The sequence below is a fragment of the Alosa sapidissima genome, chromosome 19 (genome assembly GCF_018492685.1).
Source record: "Alosa sapidissima isolate fAloSap1 chromosome 19, fAloSap1.pri, whole genome shotgun sequence".
Taxonomy (NCBI): domain Eukaryota; kingdom Metazoa; phylum Chordata; class Actinopteri; order Clupeiformes; family Clupeidae; genus Alosa; species Alosa sapidissima.
This window is the reverse complement of record NC_055975.1, coordinates 16,612,579-16,636,773: the sequence shown is the minus strand read 5'-3', so window position 1 is coordinate 16,636,773 and position 24,195 is coordinate 16,612,579. Positions and strand designations below refer to the sequence as shown.

Below are 24,195 nucleotides of genomic sequence, written 5' to 3'. Positions count from 1 at the left end.
TTAGATTTATCTCCATTTATTTGTTTTGCAAATATCCGAGTTCAAAGCAACTTACAGAACATATACATTTTAATATTTTCAAAACAATTGCTAGCACCAGTCGCTACCACCTGAGCTGAGGGTTAAGCTTGCCTTGACGTTTTCATGTCATTATATTGCTCTGCAATATGACATGAGCTGGGAGACAAAAAATGGTCAAACACATTAAAGCTTCAGAATATGATAGATCAACAATTCAGAAAAACCCAAACATTCAGGGGACATGAACAGATGGTTATTTGTTGTGATGTACTTGTATATTCTCTCCCCAAAATAGAGCTTAATGAGCAAATTAATAGTTTAAGAGAAACATTTTGACACCATCTTCACAGAAAGCTCTGATCACTCATTGGCACTATCCTGAGGGATACCAGAGCGTCTCGCTATGGTCAGATTCTGGACACATCTCATAAAGCATATATTCATCCCTTGAGTGGCATTCTGAACTAATCCCAGCAAAAATCTCACTTAACGACTCAATAAACTCCACTTGTTTATACCAGGCTAGGGGCATATGTTGTTTCAGTATATGAGTCCCAGTTACAGTCTGGATATTTTTGGAGGGCTCGGTCTTCAATTTGCAGGCTGAAAGCGGAATTGATGATGCTTGCCCTGTGGTAACGTATAGCATAATATCTCATACATTCAGAGTTTAATAATACTGTTCCCTTTCAATGTACTGTATATCTTCCCTTTTTTATTTCCAGAGGTAAATATCACAGCACTTTGAAAACAAACAAATGCATAATACTGATCGCAAATAAATGACAGAAGCAGAATACTATTATGGGGTGTGCACTGGAAGCATATTACCTCCTCCTCCTCCTATTTACTTATGGGTCATGGTGAATGATATCTTAGCCCTGAAGTGTTTGTCACAGAAAAGTACTTCACACGAAGCTCACACAAGAGCTATGCCACCCTCTACCATAGGAGTAAAAGAATGTGTAACATTCACTCACTTAAAACAAACTGGGGCAAATTTAGACCAGATTAGACCAGGCCTAAATGGTCACCTAATGGAGAAACTGTTCTTAAACCACATGCCCAACAGGTAACTTGCCATTACAGGTAAAGGGTTCAATGTAAGACAGGTTTCCGTCAATATAAACAAAAATTATACACACATTCCAGCTTGGAGCCCATATGAACACTGTGCTGTGTGTGACTCACAAGTTGCAGTTCCATAACATGGGATGAGAACGTCCCATGTGAACATTCAGTCAGTTTCCTGTTTCCAAGGTGGCAGAGGGATTACTGTCGCTCACAGACCTCTGAGATGGTGAGTCACGGCTGGTGCCAAGAAACTCAAGGCAATCGCTTTCCTGTTGCACTCTACATTGCTGGCATGTGGTTCCCCAGCAGCACATAATGAATAGGTGTGACGTTCACCTCATCCTCAGCTGCAGAGTCAGGTCCTCCAGAACGCAAACGATAAGATGGCAAATAAGCACCAGCCTCCACCCCAATGCTGGCCATGTATGATGGTGGCTGGTAGATTTCAGGCACAGGATAATGATTTACTACTGAGTGTCTGGTTTTTGAACATGTATCTGTCACTGACAGTGTTAGATTTACAGTTGCCCTGGATTGAGTAAACAGTAAGATCCATGTTTAGACTGGTCAATTTTACACAAACATGCAGAATTCTTAGTTCCTCATTCCACCTCTCTGCCACTGTTGAAAGCACCGGAGAGAAAGGTAATTTCACAGATTGTGTGTGTCTGTGTTTCGTGTTCACCGAGGTCGTCTCTGTCATCATTAAAGGCCAGTGATATTTATCTTACTATAACCAGTGAGCTGAAGCAGACTTGACTGCTGATTGGTTCTGGATTATAATATTTGTCCAATGGGAAGAAAGTGTCCTTTAGTCTTTGTTCACTGAATGTGAGCCAGGGAGCGTTGCTTTCATTGTAGTGAAGGATGTGTTTTTTTTTTCCAAAAGAAGCAGCAACGCCCCTAGTCCCCTTTTATATATCCGTGAAAATGTTAGGGTGCTGCATATGTGCAAATGTACACATGAACACAATGTAACACACACACATACATGCACACACGCGCACACACACACACACACACACACACACACACACACACACACACACACACACACACACACACACACACACACACACACACACACACATTCCAATGCCCTTCCACAGACATACAAAGAAACAGTCAAACACTCATTGTCTTCCGTACAAACACACACAAACACCAGCCTGAAAGCTCCCTTGCGCACCTGCACACTTCCATCAAATAAGACTCTCCTCCTGCGGGATCGGTTCGGAGGAGGTCTCAGTCTGGACCTTCTCCTCCTCCTCCTCTACCGTGGCACCCTCGGCTGCCTGGGCCTCCTCCTCCTCCGCCTCCCCCTTCACCACCTCCGTCACCTCCTCCACCTCTTTCACTTCCTCCTCCTCCCCTTGCTCCTCCTCCTCCTCCTTCTCCTCCGTCTTTGCCTCATGGGTGGTGCTCTCGGTGTCTGCCTCGGTCTCGGGCCAGCGGCCCCGCCGGTAGACAAAGTAGTACTCCTTCCTGGGCTCGCTGTGGTGCAGCGCGGACTTGACCTCCAGTGGTTTCTCGTTGGGTGCCAGCGCCTTATAGGCGCCGTCCACCAGCACGCTCAGGCAGTACATGTTGGGGTCCAGCACCTCGAACTTCTCGGCACACTGGGCGCACAGCTCCTGGGCGCTAGTGGCTGGTCGAACACCCAGCGTCTTGGTGTTGGCGCCGGCCTCCAGCAGGGACACATTGATGAAGTCCTGGGAGAGAGAGAGAGAGAGAGAGAGAGGGAGAGAGAGAGAAATGAGTCACAGGAGTGGAATTTGGATGGGCGGTTGGCTGGTTAGTTTCAGATGGGAAGTGCACTTCACTCACAGGATGTGTTGAAATCAACAGTCAGCATAACAATTAAATAATTAACATGATGTTAAAAGCTAGATCCCAGTCACCCAGTGCCAGAATAATTTGGGCTCTGAATTGAGAACTCTTCCTCTGTCAGGGCTAGAGAGACACCTGCATCCTTTTAAATGTAATTTATTTCAGCGCCATGGCCATTCTCTTCACGTTGGTCCAAAAAGTTTTGCACATTTTCAAATATGAAATGCGCGCACACACACACACTCACACATGCACGCACGCACACACACACACACACACACACACACACACACACACACACACACACACACACACACACACACACACACACACACACACACACACACACACATTGGACCATTAGTTGAAATAATATCTGACATTAATGTGTACTGATGATATCAACTAAAGCAATGAGCTGAAAAAAGTGTGGTGACAGTCTAAAAACAGGAAGTGAGATTATGTTAATGATACCTCTGTAAACAATGGATGCTGTCTAGTCACGATGTGCCTTTTGTTTAACAGGACATGAACATTAAACAAAGTCTGAGAGGCCACCGCAAAGGCAGTAGATGATGACAGCATCTACCCTAATTATCTGGTTGTAAGAGTGTATGTCTGTGTGTGTGTGTGTGTGTGTGTGTGTGTGTGTGTGTGTGTGTGTGTGTGTGTGTGTATGTGTGTGTGTGTGTGTATGTGTGTGTGTTTGTGTGTGTATGTGTGTGTCCATGAGAGAATGACCAAGAGGAAGAAATAGAGAGCAGTCACCAAAGAACTGTTAGTCATAGGGTTTGTGGACAACTGGGCATGTACTGTATGTATGTGTGAGTGAGAGGCTTATTCCGTACGGGTATTGATTTCTAGACAAATCATCTTCATGTTGAATGCACCACTTTAAGGCTTGGGGGGGGGGGGGGGTTATTTGGTATGATTATTGATTTTTAGACAAGTCATCTTCATGTTGAGTGCACCACTTTAAAGCTTATTTGCATTCATTTTATTGATCATCATTAATGTATTTCCATTTATTGTAAAATGAAATAAGGCGAAGGAACCCGGACCTTGGTTGACACCAAACCATTAAGACATGAATGTAATGTTCTTTATATAGATTCTTCAGTATATATTCAGTTTTATTATAGTTGCCTGTGTAAAAAAAAAACTCTAATTGAGAACAGTCGACAGATAAAAAAAAAACACAGTAAACTAAATAAATTAGAGTATGGAAATTGTCCTGGAACCATGACAATACCACATCAATCAATCATATTAGTGGGGATGTATTCCAAAAGCATAATAAGTAGGTTAGCTAAATTTACATAGGCTATGCACTCAAGAATGTGGACCTGCAGTGATAATGACTGTTTAGTATGGTCTGACTGGCTGCAGTGTTAGAAAGGTAAAGCAGTAGCCCGCAGGTTAAACCAGGCCATCAACGACAAATGACCACGGGAACCACCAGTACACTCAATTAACCCTTAAAGGTGTAGGTTTTTGAACGTTCCGCAACAATTGAAGGTTCTAAAATTCTATGTTGAATTCAATGAACCCAGATATTCTTTAGAATGTTCATTTCTCAACATTCCCGTCACACCGGTGTGACGGTACTCCTTTAAGGGTTAATTGAAAGAAATCTCACCGAGTTACGATCCTTTATTTAGCATGAATGGTTAAGTGTGTGTACGTGTGTGTGCATAGGCGTACAGGTTTATTAAGTCCCCAATAATGACACATTGTTCATTTGGTGCTGGCTTTGGCTGTGTTTCAACTATTTCCAATGAGAAGTAGTAGTGATGTGGGTTTTTTTATACGATTCGATACGATATGATACAATACGATACGAATTTTGGACTGAAGCTGCACACATAATGCCTTCACAATACACAATATAATAATTAAGAACCACACCCACCCTACCCAGTGGAGATTCATCCGGACCACAGGCTGTGTGTGTGTGTGTGGGTGTTTGTGAGTGTGTGAAAGAGATGGAGCCTCACCTGCACAGAGGAGCGTGATACGCGGGCCTTGTTGAGGGTGCGCCTGCGCTCCCAGCGGTGGATGGAGTCCTGCACCTCCAGGCTGAGCTGCCGCGTGGCCGGCTGCCGGTCGTAGTTCTTGATGTGCTCCAGAGCTCCATACGTGGTGGTCAGGTAGTATGAGCCTGCAGAGCACAGGAAACGTTAATGCACTGCTGTGTCTTAGTGTGTACAGGGATCACAGTGTGTGTGTGTGTGTGTGTGTGTGTGTGTGTGTGTGTGTGTGTGTGTGTGTGTGTGTGTGTGTGTGTGTGTGACAGACAGCATATGTGAGAGACAGATTTAATGAGTGAATTAGAGAGTGAGAGAGAAAGAGAGAGAAAGAGAGAGAGAGAGAAAGAGAGAGAGAGACAGAGAGTGAGAGAGAGTGAGTGAATGAATGAGTGAGTAAGAGAGAGAGTGGGGCGGTCTCTCACCCTCTCCCAGCTGTAGAGCAGGGTCCATGAGTTCCATCATGTACTCTACATCTAGCAGAAGTGCACTCATGTTACTGCGGGCCAACACATACATCAACACTGGCAGGAAGTCATCTGCACCGTGGGCCTTACCTACACAAACACACACACACACACATACGTACACAAATCAAAACTCAGTATTATCACTTGTCATACTGCCTTCCATTGATAAATGCATTGCTGCAACAGGTAAGAGCAACTTGTCAAGGGGGAAAGGGTGCTGAACAACTGTCTGTACTTCCTGTGCTCATTGTCATTGCCGTGGTGATCACTGTGATGATAACTTATTTTAGGCAGTAGAGGAAAGGGTGGAGCAATAGTCTCTTGCACACAGGGGACATCATGTGAGAGCAATGTGTGTCATTGTGTGTGTATGTGTGTGTGTCACTGTGTGTGTGTGTGTGTGTGTGTGTGTGTGTGTGTGTGTGTGTGTGTGTGTGTGTGTGTCACACTTGCTTCAGTAAAAGCCCTTGTGTGTGAAAACATATTGCAATACAGTCAAACAAGGTTAAGAGTTATTAGAGGGAAATATGGTCTTCGGGATATTGCCGAGAGGTTATTTCCTTGTATTCATTCAGTGTCAGGAGTATTCTTGGACAAATATATTTGACTACAAAAATGAGCTCGACCGTTAGACACCAACACAGATCTATAAGAAAATCTGAAAAGTTTTATAGAGCCCAGTTACTCAAATCCACTCACCTTACCACACTATTGTCACTGACTACAAGCCCACTTTAAACTGCATCATGAGCCAACCATGCACTTACAAACAAGCATTTTGGAAATGACACCGTAGTATTAAATGACTGTCCTGGTCTGACCCTAAATAGTCCGTCTATATAGTCTCATCATGGTTACACGCTAACCCTAAGCTAAGGTGTCAAGATTTCTGAAAACAAACCTATGAAATAGACACGCAAGGTTTCACTCTCTGTTGTGGATTCACACCAAGTATGAAAGGATGCTTGACATCAGAATAGAGAGGAAGTCTCTCTCTCTCTCTCTCTCAAACTGCACCACATGTAGTTTGCTCAGACGCAATCACTTGAACACATATCAAAACCCAACCTTTGACATGAATACTGAATGATGTGTCAACCGGTCAAGGCTCTCTGAAAATGAGAGACATCCACACATCTTCACTGGTTCTTCAGGCTTGTAATAATGAGAAAACCAAACCTGTATCTGTGAAATAACATAAACATTACAGAACTGACACTCACTGACAAATACATCTGTTGCATCCAGTTATGTTGCCTTGATCTCCAATGGACAACACAACATTAACCTTGGGCACCTCTTACGTGCTGGTCTGCATCATCATGACACAAGTTCATGCTACTTGAGTAAATATGTCTGGAATCAGTTGCAGCTCCCAAGCCTTCCGTCAGCGGAGTTCACACGCAGAGAGCCTGTCTGGCCTTGGCCTTTTCATCAGCCTTCTCTTATCTCTCACTCCAAACATTCCTCAGCTCAATCACTCCTATCGTCATCCTCTCAAATCGCTCTTGCTCCTTTCAACTCTCCTCGTCAGTGCACTTCAAAGTGTCACCTTCTTGCTTTCCACCTCTAGCTCTTTCCTTTTCTTTCCTTCCCCCTCTCTTCTTGTCTATCCTCTCCTCATTTCTCCTGTTGCATCTCCTCTTCTCCCCAACACTCTGTTCTCCTTCCCTCTCCTCCTTTCCCTTCTCTTCTTCGTGTTTTCTTTTTAAATCAGTTGGAGAACCTCTTCTGTAGTCTCCTCTTCTCCACTTCCACCTTATCTTCTCTACACTCTTATCTTCTCTCCTACCCCTCTCTTTCACTTCTCTCCTTAAAACCTTCATAGTTTGAGTAACTCTCCTCTCCTCTTGCACCAATGTCCTCTTAACCTCCGTTCCTCTTCCCTTCAGAGAGGGATTAAATTCCAACTTCTCTTCTCTACACTCCTCTGCTCTCCTCTACCCACTCTCTCCTTAAAACCTCCTTAGCTTGAGAAACCCTCCTCTCTTCTCTACTCTCTCCTCTTCATTAAATGGTCCCCATGCAGTTTTGGGAATTTCTTTGCTGTTTTCTCACTTTTTGCTCACAGTTCTCTGCAGAGCTCCCCCTACAGCTTCAGAGTATACATTTTACGACACACCTCGCTCGGTCAGTCGTTTCCTGCCGTTTCCTTTGTCCCTGTTCCTCCGACAACGGTTTACTCTCTTTCTGCTTCTTTCCGCCGGCTCTGCCATGACGAATGTCTGAGAAACTCCACTGCTAACTTGTTCTAGCCAGTGCCTGGCGTGTATGTTTGTAGTGTTGTAAAGCAATTTTAGACTTTCGGTCTCTGAGGCCGACGGCCCACTGGACCAAAGTTGCAAGGCTGTTTTTTCCGCTCACAGACACTAGGGGGAAGCGTGACGGCCACCATTCAACTCGGAAAATCGGAAAACAATTCCAAATATAGCTGCAAGCAGCAATGTGGGGGCCTAGCAGTGCGCTATAGCAGGAATGGCGTTGCCATGGCATGAGCAAGCACTCACAGCAAGTTTGATGGCAATTAGATAAAGAACGGCTGAGAAATAAGCTTATTTACTTTGTTACAGTGCCCCTAGAGGCCAAAATACACCAATGTCCTTGGGTGTCCTCACATTCAGGTAACAGGTCCTTATACCAAGTTTGGACTTTGTACACCAAAGCGTTGCTGAGATATAAGCTCACTTCCTGTATTACAGCGCCCCCTATAGAGGCCACATAATGCCAATTTTGTAGTGCGTCCTCACAATCAGATACCAAGTCCCTGTACCAAGTTTGGACTTCATACATTAAAGCATAGCCGAGATGTTAGCCCACTTCCTGTTTGGTGGCTTCATTGCCATATTTGATTGGCTGTCACGGGCAAACAAAAATGAAATTAAAAAATCTGACAAGTATCGTTTGTGCGGCTTGGTCTGAAGATCATCTCCGCCAAGTTCTGTGAAAATCGGATGAAATTTGTAACCGCTGAAACTTTTCGTAGAGTTTGGACTAAATCCAATATGGCAGAGGTCCAATATGGCGGAAAGTGATAGGATAGGGGTCGATGAACTCTGTATGGTCCAAGGATTCAGACACTACCTCAATCGTGAAAATCAGACAAAAGAGTCAAGGATCACGCGCATGAACGCATGTCCAGCATTGAACTGGTGGTGGCGCTAGAGTGTTCAATGTATATGCATAAAAATTGCTGTCAGTGATTGGGACAATGTCCTGACTAATGGTATCGAGTTTTGTTATGTTAACTCAAAGCGTCACAGAGATGTTAGTCCACTTCCTGATTGGCGGGTTCATCACCATATTTGATTGGCTGTCACAGGCAAACAAAAATGAAATTGAAAAAATCTGACAAGTATCGTTTGTGCGGCTCGCTGAAACTTTTCGTAGAGTTTGGACTAAATCCAATATGGCGGAGGTCCAATATGGCGGAAAGTGACGTAATAGGAGTCATTGAACTCAGGTCGGTCCAGGGATTACAACAGTGCCTGATTTGTGAAAATCGGACCCACCGTTCAGTGGTCACATGCGTGAATGCAATCCAGGTTTGACCCATTAGTGGCGCTAGAGTGTTGGGCATAGAGTTCTGTAAATTGGTGAGAGTGATCATGGGACGGTTCTGAATCAGTGCGCCGAATTTCATAACTTTAGACCCAGCGGTTCTATTTTCGGCCAAATTTTGACCCGTTGGTGGTGCTAGACGGCTGGGTTTAGAGATCCGTAAATGAGCGTAAGTGGTCAGTGGAGTGTCCCGAAACTTTCTGCCAAATTTCAGCACTTTTTAAGCCATGCAGTCTATGGGCTGCCATAGACTCCAATGGCGGAAGTGTAATAATAGGAAAAGCTAGTAACTCAATGGGTGCCTTCGCAGCTTAGGCCCCCAATGACTCTGAAGCAATTAAGTTAAGGTAAATTAAGCTAAAAAACCTGCATAGTTCCGCTTTAAAGGAGAATTCCAGTGATTTTTCACAAAGATCTCTGTTTCTCAAGGTCACTGAGTACTGTCGGTACGAAAAAAAAACCCTGAGAACAATCGATTCTACCTAGCTTGAGTTGCTGCAGCCAACAGCTAGAGCTACCAGGCAGCTACAGTGGTACACTCTGGGGGCATGCTCATGAGCCCCCATGTTCATGCCCCTCAGAATTTTAATATCCTCTCCCGGACATCTCCGCCCCTCTCCTCTTGAGTCGGGAGAGCTAACTCACCGGCGCTGCCCACGGACATGGATTCATAGATCATCTTGCAGGTCTTGAGCAGCGCATCGATCTTCTTCTGCGGAGAGTAGTCCAGGTGCTGGCGGCTCAGCTTTTGCGCGATCTTCTCCATGATGGGCGTCTCAGGCACGGAGGTGGTCACGCCCAGGTCGGTGGTGGTGGTGGCCAGCACCACCTGCTGGTTCTCCCGCAGGCGCTTCAGGGTGCCGTTGCGCGTGTGGATGTCCCGCAGGCTGGAGTAGATGGACTCACGGATGGGCTTCAGAACGCTCTTGCACAGGGCCGCCTCGATGATCAACTCTGGAACATGAGAACCAAACACAGTTAGACTAAAAGAGTCAGAATTATGCCTTTTTTTATAGAGAGACAGACAGACACACACACACACACACACACACACACACACACACACAGAAATCCATCCATGGCTTATATGACACGTACAGAATAAGAGACGCACACGTTTGTTGTCTTTGAGTTAGTACATGAACAGAGCTTTTGGCCATTAGTGTTACTATATTATATATTATATACTAACTGAAATTCCTCACTCTGACCTGTAGGGCACTTAATGGATCTGCACCTTGCTATCTTAATTCCATGACCCAGCCCTACGTCCCCTCATGGCCACTGTGATCCTCTGTTGAGCCTCTGCTCTGTTGGGCTTCCATCAACAGTCCCAGTGAAGACTGTTTAATTCTGTGATTCATCATTCTTGGAAAGATTGATCTATCTGCTCTTCATTCTATCAATAGTTTTGGGATCTTGAAAAAGTGTCTAAAAAAAGACTCATCTGTTTACCTTGTATCTAACTAATTCTTACAGAGTTGTGGTTTGTATATGTTTATAAGTATTGCTATTACTCTGTTAAATTTAATACTAATGTAATCTTTATTGATGTCATTGTAAGTCGCTTTGGACAAAAGCATCTGCAAAAAACTATAAACATAAACATATATGGGATGAAAATCAAATAGCAAAGCAACATATAATCCAAATTCAAAACCAGCAATATGAAAAAGAACATTGTCAACACCTTCAAATGTCTGTTTTCAGATCTGCAAAACAAAAATAAATGTATCTGAGTGTTCCTCTTTGCAGCAGAGTCCTCTGGTTAATAACGGGCCTTTGGGTATTTGTGTAGAGTGCGCATGAAAGCAGGCTTTGGTTCCCCCCCCCCCCCCCTAGTGTGGTCATCTCCAGATAGGGCTTTGCACGTCTGTCTTCGTGAGTGCATATGCAATGTGCAGAGTGGCTATGGCCTCAAATGAGTGAGTAAGTAAGATACACACTAGTAGAACTCTCCAACTTGGACATCCCAAAAATGTATTAATAAGTGTTTTGCTTTATGATATGCACGTCCTCATTGAAGCTTGAGAATAAAAATAAGTCTGACTATGAGATTAGAGTTTAGAGTATGAATCCACAGTTCAGAGCATGTGTGTGTGTGTGTGTGTGTGTGTGTGTGTGTGTGTGTGTGTGTGTGTGTGTGTGTGTGTGTGTGTGTGTGTGTGTGTGTGTGTGTGTGTGTGTGTGTGTGTGTGTGTGTGTGTGTGTGTGTGTGTGTGTGTGTGTGTGTGTGTGTGTGTGTGTGTGTGTGTGTGTGTGTGTGTGTGTGTGTGTGTGTGTGTGTGTGTGTGTGTGTGTGTGTGCGGTGTAGTGGTAAGGAGCTGGGCTACCGTGCAGTACCCTGAAAGTTGTCGGTTCAATTCCCGGCTTCCACCGTTGTGCCCTTGAGCAAGGCACTTAACCCCAAGTTGCTCCGGGGACAATGTGATCCCTTGTTATATAGCTGACATATGTAAGTCACTTTGGTCAAGAAGTGTCTGCTAAATGTAATGTAGTGTGTGTGTGTGTCATCATTGATAATTTACATGATAATTAATATAAACTATCATGCCTTTGTATGTTTTTGAGTCTTCAATACTATGCCCTTGATAACACAATTAAAAAGTATGTTTAAAATGGCTTGGACCGAACCATAAAAAATCTAACCAATTACACTGGCGTATGGAAGCGAGGGGCATCTGTTAATTGACTGTTAAGATCAAATATCAACAACCTTTGGCCATAATCATGGACTGCACCTTTAAAATTTAAAAAATATAGCCCCAGCTGTGGCGTAACTGGCTGGGGCACCTTCACCGTACGCCGGCGACCCGGGTTCGATTCCCGCCCCGTGGTCCTTTCCGGATCCCATTCCTCTCTCTCCCACTCACTTCCTGTCATTCTCCACTGTCCTGTCATTGAAGGCATAAAAAGCCCCAAAAAAATATACTTAAAAAAAAAAAAGATTTAATTTTTTTAAAATCTGAACCTCATAAACATTTCAGAAATTATTTTTTAAAATCATGTACAGCACACTTAATTGTGATGGAGTTGCAATAGTTTGAATAGTTCAATAGAAACTATTATTTATTTATTTTTTTAAGTTTTTCCAAAATAGCACATTTGTTACCTTCTATGTGCTTAAAAATATTTTAACACCACGTTAGCATATACTTCAGTATACTGTATAGAGTAAATCACTGTTTTTTTTAAGGGAAGTCAACAGGAAGATAAAGCACTGACACTAAAAAGCTAGTCAATTAGAGGTTTGCATGTCTGCCACTGAGGTCAGCTTTACTCCTTCATATTACTATTATTGTACTGCTCACCTACTCACCTACTCACTTCTACATACAATTATTCCATCTATGGAGTTATTCAGTCACTCAATATAGCCTACTTGATAATTGCAGTGTTGGGAAGGTTACTTTTAAAATGTATTCCAATACGGATTACAGAATACATGCATTAAAATGTATTTTGTATTGTATTCCGATAGATTACTCAAAGTGAGTAATGTATTTTGAATGTATTTTGAATGTCTGGATTACATCAGCATTGTGTTATATTTTATTAGCAGTGGATGAAACAGTTATGTAAGGTTATGTAAACTTGTAAGACCCTATAGTGTCAACAACAACCCAAAACCTGCTTTACAGTGAGGATTGATTGATATATAAACCTATGTGCTATGAAACACTTAATGCCATTATGTCAAAGACAAAACAGAGCTGCTTTGTCTGTAGGCTATAGGCTCAAAGGCTACCAAACAAAGTATACTCAGATTCTTTGTAATGAACATGTCTTTTTGCAGAACACCCAGTCAAGAAACAATAACCTACTGTATACTGGCCTAAATCATGCTGGCTGGAGATAGGCTCTATTTGCCTACAACAAAACTACTTTTACATTCTACATTCCCTGAGAGGTTTGACATTTAGGCTATCAATATTTCAGAGAGGCAAAGAGAAAGGAACCACCGGAGAGGCTACTGTAAATGGTGTGGTTAAAAAATCTTTGAATTTGAGTTTTAAAAAAAGAACATGGCTTACATGTTATAACAGTAAGTCACTCATCACTCGTCACTATACAGTTACTCATATTTTGTATTTTACAATACATGTATTGTATACATGTATTCAGCTACATTCCAACAGTGGATAATTGTCAGTTACTCAATATCTCATTCACTTTCACTACTTGTTCTATCTATGTACTTGTTTTACTATCACTCACCAATTTGTTCTGTCACTCTCTTGATTGACCCTCACTACCCCCATCTCCGTCCACTTACCCAGCTTCTCGTCGGAGAAGATGTTGGGCTCCTGCAGGTTCTGGATCTCGGAGCTCTGGATCAGGTAGCTCTTGAGCTGCGTCATCATCTGCCGTATCTCCTGCAGCATCTCGGTGCTGGACGTGTGCTTGCGGAGCGTGTCCAGCGTGAAGGTTCGGTGGTCGCGCACCAGGAGGCCGAAGTAGGAGCCGGCGTCGCGCGAGAGCTCCACCACGCGCTTCTGCAGCTTCTGCTCGGCGCTCATGATGCCCGTGAACACGCTGCTGAAGTTCACCATGCTCAGGCGCTGCTTGGCGCGGTCCAGCATGATGGTGGGCGTCCGCTTGATCACCGCGTGGCCACCAACACCACCGCCGCCGCCGCCACCTCCGCACGCATGGTTGCTGCCGGCGTTGGCGGCCGCGGCGGCCGATGCCCCTGCCGTGGCGTCGGACTCGTCCTCGGCGCTGCTGGTGGAGTATGAGTCGTTGTCCGGGTGCTGGGGGAAGCTCCCGGCGGCGGCGTCTGGGGAGTAGATGGACACGTCGCCCAGCTTGGGGTCCACGGAGAGCGAGCGGCGGGTGGACTGCGGGGTGGTGCTGGAGCCCTGCGGGAGCGGCAGGGAGCTGAACTCGGGGGAGGACGGGGGCAGAGGCGGGTCCGCGGAGAGGCTCTGCGCCTGGCTGGACTCGACCATGGAGGGCCTCTTCCGGCGCGGGGGAGGCACCGGAGGTCCGCGCTTCTTGGCAGGGGAGAGAGGAGCGGAGGACAGAGCAGCAACAGTGTCCACTTCCAAGTTCTCTGGCGACTGGGACTCCGGCGATGCGGCTGTGCCGTCCATGCTGGAGGTCACCGCCTCCGTCGGCTTGTCTGCCTGGTTCTCCATGTCCGCGCCGTCCAGGCAGATGAGAGTGCCCACGGGCACCACCACGCTGGTGGCCCCTTCCTCTTCCCTGGCGCTGACCGTGGCAGCCGCGGGAGATTCCTGGCTGGCCGTGGTCGTCTGACTCGACGCGTCGTCGCTCGTCTGCCTCTCCGAGGGCCTGCGGCGGGGGATGGGGGGCACCCGTAAGGAGGGCGGCCGGCTCAGCGGGGGTCTCTTCCCCTTGCCGCTGTCTTTCCTCTGCGCAGCTGCCGGCTGAGGGATCCCGCCTGGCGGTGTGTGTGCGGCGTGCGTCTGATTCTGCTGCTGCTGCTGCTGCTGCTTGGATGACGGCTCCTCTCTCTCGCCTCCCCCTTTAGCTGCAGCGCTCTCGCGCTCACCACTTCCTTCCTCATTCACACGCACTTGTTGCGTCCGCGGCGCTGTTGCTGCTGCTGCTGTCACAGGGCTTGAGGTTTTCAAACCGGGAAGGCCCTTTGCGTGGGCGGACGCCGCCAGCTCTGACGATGACGTCTCCGTTCCCCGCGTTGCCGCCGGCGAGGGCTTCACCGGCACCGAGGGGCCCTCGCCGGTACCCAGGGGCCGTGGTGGGAGAGGAGGGGGCCGCTTGTACTTGGGCCCCAAGCCTGGGGTGCCTGAGCTGGGGGTGGTGGTGAGACTCTGGCTCCTGATGACAGGCTGGGTGGGGGTGGGGGAGACGGAGTTGCAGTGGTCATCCACGAAGACGGGGTTGATGTACCAGAGGCGGTCACCACCGGCGGATAGCTGGATCTCGCAGGAGCTGCCATGATCCCCGCCAGAGCTCTTCGTGCTGTCCTCTAAGCGGCTGTTCAGAGAAGAGCCCCAAAACTCTGTATCGTAGTATAAAACATACACACACACAGAGACGCCGATCAACCATCAGATAAAGCATTTAACCTTATTCAAATAATAACATTAACCGCTATCAAAATAGTCATGCATACACTAGAGTATGACTTTACCACACACACACACCCACGCATGCACACACACACACACAGCCACACATCTATGAAAAAACACAAAACACGGGCACAAACACAATAATGCAAAAGCATATACCGAAATAATCTTGCATGGAAAAAAAAACATGCACACAGAAACACAAACAGGTATATGTGCATTTCCCGCAAAAATCAAACCAGGTCATCAAGTACATCAATTTTCTTCACAGATGACACAATCTATGTTCTGTCTCAGTAGTTGCCCAAGTTGTTTTGGCTGCAGCACTACATATATTGTGACATAAGTAGGCAATAGTAACTGACTGCATTACAGACATCTGACTTACACATAATGTCACAGGGATTGTTTTTTTGCTTTTTTTTTCAAAGAAAATTCAACCCGATCTGACATGGAAAACAAACTTATTTAAACTGGGAACTCATGAAAAGTTGTTTTGATGGCCATGTGCCATTCTATGTTGACGGAAACTCCACCCACAACATCGGTGTGTGTGTGTGTGTGTGTGTGTGTGTGTGTGTGTGTGTGTGTGTGTGTGTGTGTGTGTGTGTGTGTGTGTGAAAGGGTGACTGTGAGGCATGAAATTGTAAAGCGCTTTGAGTGCTCAGAGTGGAAAAGCTCTACTGCAATCCAGTTTACCATTTACCATTGGCATTCAAATAAAGATATCAAGGAATAGTCTTGCCAGTAACAGTAATTTATATTATGATATTAGTAACATTGCATTGATATTGAGTTGATATTGATATTGAATGTGTGATGCTTATTATTAGGTAGGCTAATAAAAACCCAGAGTGCAGATATTTGAGCAAACCCGCAAAACCACAATCAAGTGTCACTGTGTCAGTAATCAACAGAATCAGTATCTGCTTCACATTTCAGGCCAACAGAGGAGGAAGAAATGGCACCTGTGGAACCATAGTCTATGTGTGGAACAGTAGAAAGTGTGACCCTAGCAACCACCATAGCAACCAGATTAATGTAGCTTAGACTACAGAGGCCGTCTTCTTGCGATGTTGCCATGGAGGACTAAATCAGGCAATTGGGTAAAAATCTTTGTAACCTGAAGTACTGGTGCAATTCACAAACAGATATGAATAAAGTAAAAGACTCTTTACAGAGTCAGTGGTGTCAATGCTAAATGCTAGTCGCTCGGCCATAAATTGCAGTAAAAGCACGGGGGCCAAGCATTTAGCAGAAAGGTTAAATACTCAAGCTTCGAGCGAGGGAAAGGTCTTCATGCCTTTTTGGCCCAATGCGCTAGTTGACTGAAAACTCACATGATCTCTGAAAAAGGGGAATGAAAAATAGCGTGCAGGTCATTCCCACGTCATCTACAAAAAGACATTCTCTCTGACTCATCAGATAAATGGCGTTCTTGGAACACACATAAGGCCCCTTTCCATTACGAGGGTTCGGGGTAAAACCTAGGAGGCGGGAACTTGTCCAGGAACCTGCTTTCACGCGGTCCTCTCAGTCCTTGTGTTTCCATTAGTATAAATAGGCTACTCTACTTATGGTTAGGTGTGATTAAGGCTCTGGCTTATTGTGCAATGAAGTGACAATCTGATCACCAGGATTTTACATTATCTTTGGGATTGAATCAGTTGTGGTCATTTCTCAGAACAAGTGTGAAGTTTCTGTTTCTATTACAAAATTGGTGGGTCGCGGGAGCTTCCAGTAAATCAGCTTAACGATGTGTAATATTTAAACCATATCACCATTGTGTAAAGCACTAAAATAGCTCAAGCTGACTGGGTTCATGTTTCCTATTTTGTCAAACTATTTTTCATAATGAAAAGCTAACAACTGGGTATTTCCAATGAATACCCACCATTGTCTAGGCATTAAAGGGACAAGGGCTAGCACATCAAAAAAAACAAAAGCTATTTTATACTAATGACAATGCTCAAAATATAATTACACTACTGTGGTAGTGTGGTGAGTGTCACAGACAAAGGGAAGTATAGTAAACTGTGAAAGTTTACAGAGAGGTTATAATAAATAACTTGCATGAATAAATAAATGGCCTGAATTTGTGTTCTGGTAGTGTCAAATCAACAACACAACACAACAACAAAATGTTACATTTATATAGCGCTTTTCTCGACACTCAAAACGCTTTACAGAGAAGGGGGACCTCACTAACCACCACCAATGTGTAGCACCCACCTGGGTGATGCACAGCAGCCATTATGTGCCAGAACGCTCACCACACACCAGCTTGAGGTGCAGAGTGAGGGAGTGAATGAGCCAATCAGTGGGCACGTTTGATCGTTTTGCCGTGCTGTGCAGTATAATTATATTTTGAGCACTGTCAGTGGTATAAAATAGCATTCGTTTTCTGACGTGCTAGCTTGCCCCTTAGCTTTTCTTGCTCAAAACTCACCAAATAACATAATTTTGCTCTCAAATGAAAGTTTGAACTTGTTAACTGATTCAGATTCAGATACTGTATGAAAAAATAACTAAACATATTAAATACATAATGACAGACACTATCTAAAAAGCAATGCAAACAGTTCTGAGGAGGATCATTTTCAGCTAAAGATAGGAAGTCAGATTTGTTCGATTTTAAGACTAAAATGGTCACTGTGATTTATTTAGCTCTTCTACGGCTGTGCTATATATATATATATATATATATACATATATATATATATATAAATAGCCTACATTTGAATTCTGATAATCAGCTGCAACAAAGTCAGCAACTGCAGAACCATTCTGTTAAAACACCAATATATCCATCAAATAGAACTGACCATTGAAGTTAGTTCATAATCACAAAGTCACCAGAGTCAAAGAACTATGGGGACTATGTCAAAGTCACCAGAGTCAAAGAACTATGGGGTTCCCATATAAAGACATTGTGCTCCAACAGCCCATCTGTTTGGACCCCTAAATAAGAGCCATACACGACCACTCCATCCAATACAAACAATGGGGTTTTGTATGGTACATTCTCCAGATGCCCTTCAGACAAATTCAATACATATTTTAGCCTACAATACATAGAAATGTGTATGCTCTCTCTCTCTCTCTCTCTCTCTCTCTCTCTCTCTCTCTCTTTCACACACACACACACACACACACACACACACACACACACACACACACACACACACACACACACACACACACACACACACACACACTGATCGTATAGTCATTGCATCCTTACCCAAGCCTAGAGTGGACATAATTTCCATATCTTCATACTTGGTTGCTTGAATGATAACCTGTGGTAATCTTAGGGTGAATGGAAGAATGTCTCTAAAATAGTAAGACATAAGACATGACATTAAAGTGACAGTTATCTGAGCCATACAACAGCCTTTAAAGTGAATTGTGGAATCTCATATGGAATCTCTCATATGTGCAAAACCCAGTCTCAATTTCTATTGGCATGCATTAAATAGCTGGTTATCATCATTGTTTCATTATGCACAAATCAATTTCATTAACAATTTTGTATGTATTTAGACACTTGTGTATTGCTGTGTGTGTGTGTGTGTGGGGGGGGGGGGGGGTGTGTGAGAGAGAGAGAGAGAGAGAGACAGAGAGAGAGACAGAGGTGCTCTATAATAAAGGTTCTCCAGCTTACCGGCTCACACAGTAAAAGGCGATGAGCTTGAAAATGTTGTCAAACACAAGGACAGAGCCCTCCAGGTAGATCACTGCATGTAAAAAAGAGGGAAGACATACTGTTATGTGAAGAGAGAATGATGGGGGCTGCACAAGCATCAGTGTACATCTTTGACTTGTGCATCTTTCCACCCCAGACCACAGTGACACAGGTGTGATAAGGCTGCTTGCAGGGCTGCTATGCATGTCAGACACAGACAGACAGACACACACACACACACACACACACACACACACACACACACACACACACAGACAGACACACGTGCGCACACACACACACACACAGACATACACACATGCGTGCACACACACAGCCGTGGCCTACTGGTTAGCGCTTCGGACTTGTAACCGGAGGCCCGAACCCCGACCAGTAGGCACGGTTGAAGTGCCCTTGAGCAAGGCACCTAACCCCTCACTGCTCCCCGAGCGCCGCTGTTGTTGCAGGCAGCTCACTGCGCAGGGATTAGTGTGTGCTTCACCTCACTGTGTGTTCACTGTGTGCTGAGTGTGTTTCACTAATTCACGGATTGGGATAAATGCAGAGACCAAATTTCCCTCACGGGATCAAAAGACTATACATACTTATACGTCTCAAAATTAACACATGTGCATTATCAGAAAAACCGACAGCATAAACGCCCTGCAACATCTTCTTCTGGGGGTAAAACATGGTGTGTGACATTCAGCAAAAATGCTAGGTGGCGGTGGGGGCTCTGTGTGTGTGTGTGTGTGTATACATGTCTCTCTGTGTGTAGGTGTGTGTGTGTGTGTGTGTGTGTGTGTGTGTGTGTGTGTGTGTGTGTGTGTGTGTGTGTGTGTGTATACATGTCTCTCTGTGTGTAGGTGTGTGTGTGTGTGTGTATACATGTCTCTCTGTGTGTAGGTGTGTGTGTGTGTGTGTGTGTGTGTGTGTCTGTGTGTGTGTGTGTATACATGTCTCTCTGTGTGTGTGTGTGTGTGTGTATACATGTCTCTGTGTGTGTGTGTGTGTGTGTGTGTGAGTGTGTGTATACATGTCTGTGTGTGTGTGTGTGTGTGTGTGTGTGTGTGTGTGTGTGTGTGTGTGTGTGTGTGTGTGTGTGTGTGTGCGTGTGTGCGTGTGTGTGCGTGTGTGTGTGTATACATGTCTGTGTGTGTGTGTGTGTGTGTGTGTGTGTGTGTTAATGTGAAATCTGCCATTTATGTTTTATCTCTAATAGTAGGGATGCACAATATTACTTTCACTCTCATTCACTCTATCCTAAATGTAAACTTAAAAAAAGGACATTCACTCATGAATATGGAAATCATTGCAACAGAGTGTAGTTGTAAAATTTGCAATTGGACATATGACATTTTCAAATAAATATGTATATCTCATCCTATTTGAACAGATTTGGATGCTCTGAAACCCAAATAGGCTGTGCGGATAGTGACTTGCCGATTGCCAGGCATGTGTGCAAAAATGTTCATATCTGCCAATAAGGATATAATTCTCATGCTGGTATCTGCCGATACTGATGTTGTACTGATAATATTGTGCATACCCATTTAATAGTTTTATGTATTAAAGCAAATGAGAAAAATTAGAAAACTATAAGTAAGTACACAGTTCACACACACACACACACATACACACAAAGCTAAAGAGAACTCAGTATCTATATTTAAAGGGGACATAATATTAAGAGGGGACAGGGCAGGAAGACTGTGGTTGCTCTGCTCTCTCGCTCTGACAGCTTCTGCAAGTCGTGTGTGTGTGTGTGTGTGTGTGTGTGTGTGTGTGTGTGTGTGTGTGTGTGTGTGTGTATGTGTGTGTGTGCGTGCTCACATCATGTGTGCGGGTCTTTACATGTTTACACAGAGAAAGAGAGAGGGTGAGAGAGACAGAGAATATCCCCAAACTTACGTGATTTCTCCTCTTTCACAACCAGCTCCTGGATCTGTGGCGCCCCATCCTGGTCAGGAAGCCGCACTGCAAGCACCAGTGCCTTCAGACTGGGATCCTTCCTTACCAGAAATATCTGATGTGGAACAGAACAAACCATATGTATCCTAGATTTTTACATGTGAGATAGATAGATAGATAGATAGATAGATAGATAGATAGATAGATAGATAGATAGATACTTTATTGACCCCCAAGGGGAAATTCAAGCTCATGTCATATTTAATATGTAGTATTTCCACAGATAGATTTCCATATTTCCATGTGGGTGTAATTTGCTTACAGGTATGTGTCAACGAATAGCTGGTGATCAGTGATGCTTGGGCCTGAGGATATCTGAAAGAATTCACTGATGCATATATGCAAATGTGTATAAGTGTGCATGCATGTGTGTTGTGTGCTTGTGCATGTGTGCATGCATGCATGAGAAAGAGAAAGACAGTGTTTCTGTATGTGTGTGTGTGTGTGTGTGTGTGTGTACTGGAATGAAAAAGAGAGAGAGAGGGAAAGAGGGAAAGAGAGAGAGTGAGAGAGTCAGAGAGACAGAGAGAGAGTTTGTGTGTGTGCGTGTACACCTGAGCTCACCCTGGGAGACTCCTTATTGAGGATGTTGGTGGCCCTCTCCTTAGTCACTCCCAACTGGAGCCACACTGGACACGTCTTGATGAGCCTCTCCAGGACACTGATGGAGGGGAAGAGGGGGAGCCCGGAGGCAGCAGCCGAGGTGGAGGCAGAGGTGTAGGCAGAGGTGGAGGCACCTCCAGCACCGCTGGATGCAGGACCGGAAGAGCCGGAGGCAGGAGGCGAGCTCACTGGCTGGGCTGAGGTCCCTCCACCAGGGAGTCTGAAGACAGAGGGTAGAGGGGGCCTGGGGAGTGGTGGGGACGAGACTTTGGCCCCGTGAGGCGGAGGTGGCCTGGGCTGGGGTGCGGCAGACGGAGGTTTGGGCAGGGCGGACGGCAGGTGAGCCGGGAGCGGAGGGGTGAATGGCTTCGAGAGCTGATGCCCCGCCGGCCGGGGGATGGCCGGCGCTGGCGGCTTGTGAGGAGCATCGGAGGGTTTAGAGGGGGTAGAAGAAGAGGAGGAGGGTGCGGGAGGGGACAAGGGGGATTTGGGGACAGGGGTGGAGGTGGAGGTGCGGTGGAGGGGAGAGGGGGGAGGTCTGGGTGCCGGAGCCCCAGGAGAGAGGGGCGGTAAGGAGTCTGTGCCAGTTGGAGTGCTGGAGTTTTCCCCAGGGCTGAGTGGGGAGAATGGATCCACCGTCACCCTAGAGGAGGAAATGAGAGAGAACGTTCTAGCAGCATTGAGCTTTACATCCTCCTCGAACGACAGCATGCTAACAATGCTCAACTGCTACATCTGTAGCAACCCTTACTGCACTATGTTTTTACTATCAACATCCCAACTTCCACAGTACAGGCAGGTTGAACGGACAAATGTATCTATCTTTCGTACAAGGATTGGAGTGAAACTGAAGTATTATTATCAGGCTCATTCAATCTTTCACATTTGAATTCATATTCATATCATGTTGTGCTATACCCACAACCACAAGTCATCTCACCTTATCTCTAGATAGTAGTATCACTTAGTTAGAGTAGAGCATCCTGTAGCTCTCTCACCTACTTCATAGCTGCCATCTTCAACATAAAACAACTCAGAGCTGTACAGGTGCCACTGCCTTAGCTGTAGTTGGGATGTCGAGATTGAGAAATGTGTCCCTGTACTGAACTGTGGACAAGTTAATATAAAAACATGGTCAATGCAAAAAAACCTAGACCATGAGTTTATATTAACTTGTTCACAGTTTCATCTTCATATGAAAATGCATGTTCGTGTTTAGTTAGGGTTAACCCTGTAGTTTATGTAGGAAGGTAAGTTAAGAATCGCTTCCTCTTTTTTTTTTTTACCAAGCAATGATGGAGGGAGATGTTGCAAGCAGAGGTTGACAAACCATATATTCTGTGGTCAGCTTTGCCTAGTCATTTGAATAAAAAAAGCTGCACAGATAAATCCACAGACGTATACAGATGTGGAGAGAGGTGGGGGGATGGGGGAATGTCACAGTGTGAAGACCCCCTCCGTGTTGTCCAATAAAGGAGAATTCTTGTGTTTTTCTTCAGTGTAGAGAAAGACTGTAAATACCTTGAGCTCCCAGTGCTAGCTATAGTCTACTGCTCTATCTGTAGTCTGTAGTCCACTGCTCTATCTGTAATCCACTACTCTATCTGTAGTCCACTACTCTATCTGTAGTCCACTACTCTATCTGTCCACTGCTCTATCTGTAATCCACTACTCTATCTGTAGTCTGTAGTCCACTACTCTATCTCTAATCTGTAGTCCACTACTCTATCTGTAGTCCACTACTCTATCTGTGGTCCACTATATCTGTAGTCTGTGGTCCACTGTTCTATCTGTAATCTGTAGTCCACTGCTCTATCTGTAATCCACTACTCTATCTGTAGTCTGTAGTCCACTGCTCTATCTCTAATCTGTAGTCCACTACTCTATCTGTGGTCCACTATATCTGTAGTCTGTGGTCCACTGCTCTATCTGTAATCTGTAGTCCACTGCTCTATTTGTAGCCCACTGCTCTATCTGTTTGGAATCTCCTCCGCCTCCTCTTCCCCTTGCCCGCCACACAGCGTTATTATGTCTCTTCTCTACGCCTTTATCTCTAGCCGCCCCACATTCTTTCCCGAAGGCTCATTCTCTTTCACAACTGCTGCAGCATTCTGAGAGATCTCAAAGCTACGTGAAAAAGATTTGGTCCACATAATGCTCGGTTGGACTCTGTTCATGAGACAGTATGAAATACTGGATTTACAAATGGGTGTGTTCGATCAGAGTCAGGACTCAGACATTGTGAACTGAAATCCTAAATAGTATTTTTAAAGTATGCCCTACTGTACACTGTTTTGTTTCAAAGTATTAAATGGCAATTCTATAAATGTAATAGTTCCACAGCGGTAAGAATTTTCAACGAACATGTCCAAATTAAGTGGCCTTTGGTGATAGCCTTGGCCTTGCTGAAAGTCTTGTTCTGGCGTCACTGTGTATGAATCTGTGTGTGTGTTGTGTGTGGGTTTGTGCACTCACCCAGGGGATGCTCCTGGCTCTTGTGCGAGGACAGCTGTTTTCATCATTCCGATGTGTTCAATCCAAACTCGTTCCTTCGTTCCTGAGCCCTGTGCGTCGTTACATACTCATACCGCTCCTGGAGTGGAGGGAGCTCTCCTCCATATCGCTCTCGTCTCTCTCTCTCTCTCTCTCTCTCTCTCTATCTCCCTTGACCTCCTTTCAGCTGCACAGCGTCTCTCTCTGTCTCTCCCTCACTCCCACTCTCTTTGCTCAAGCTTGTCCGAAAAAACGCAGCTCAACAAAATGACAAACAAATGGAGTTAAAGTTAGAAAAGTTTTTTTTTCTTACTCAGTACTCTACTCTTCTCTCTCTCTCTCTCACACACTCTCTCTGTCTCACCCTCACTGTATTTCAACTTCCTGCCTCCGAGAGA

The 24,195-nt window shown here is 45.0% G+C and overlaps 1 protein-coding gene across 1 annotated transcript; it reads right to left on the bottom strand.

The window, feature by feature from the left end:
- Positions 1-24,195, bottom strand: rin3 (Ras and Rab interactor 3). The gene is made up of 10 exons (XM_042072780.1): positions 23,780-24,195; positions 21,266-21,947; positions 20,642-20,756; positions 18,710-18,782; positions 18,287-18,378; positions 13,257-14,969; positions 9,626-9,934; positions 5,378-5,509; positions 4,923-5,086; positions 1-2,807 (listed from the first exon to the last, which is right to left on the bottom strand). The coding sequence occupies exons 1-10, from the start codon at positions 23,824-23,826 to the stop codon at positions 2,298-2,300; spliced, it is 3,837 nt and encodes a 1,278-aa protein (XP_041928714.1). The 5' UTR covers positions 23,827-24,195; the 3' UTR covers positions 1-2,297.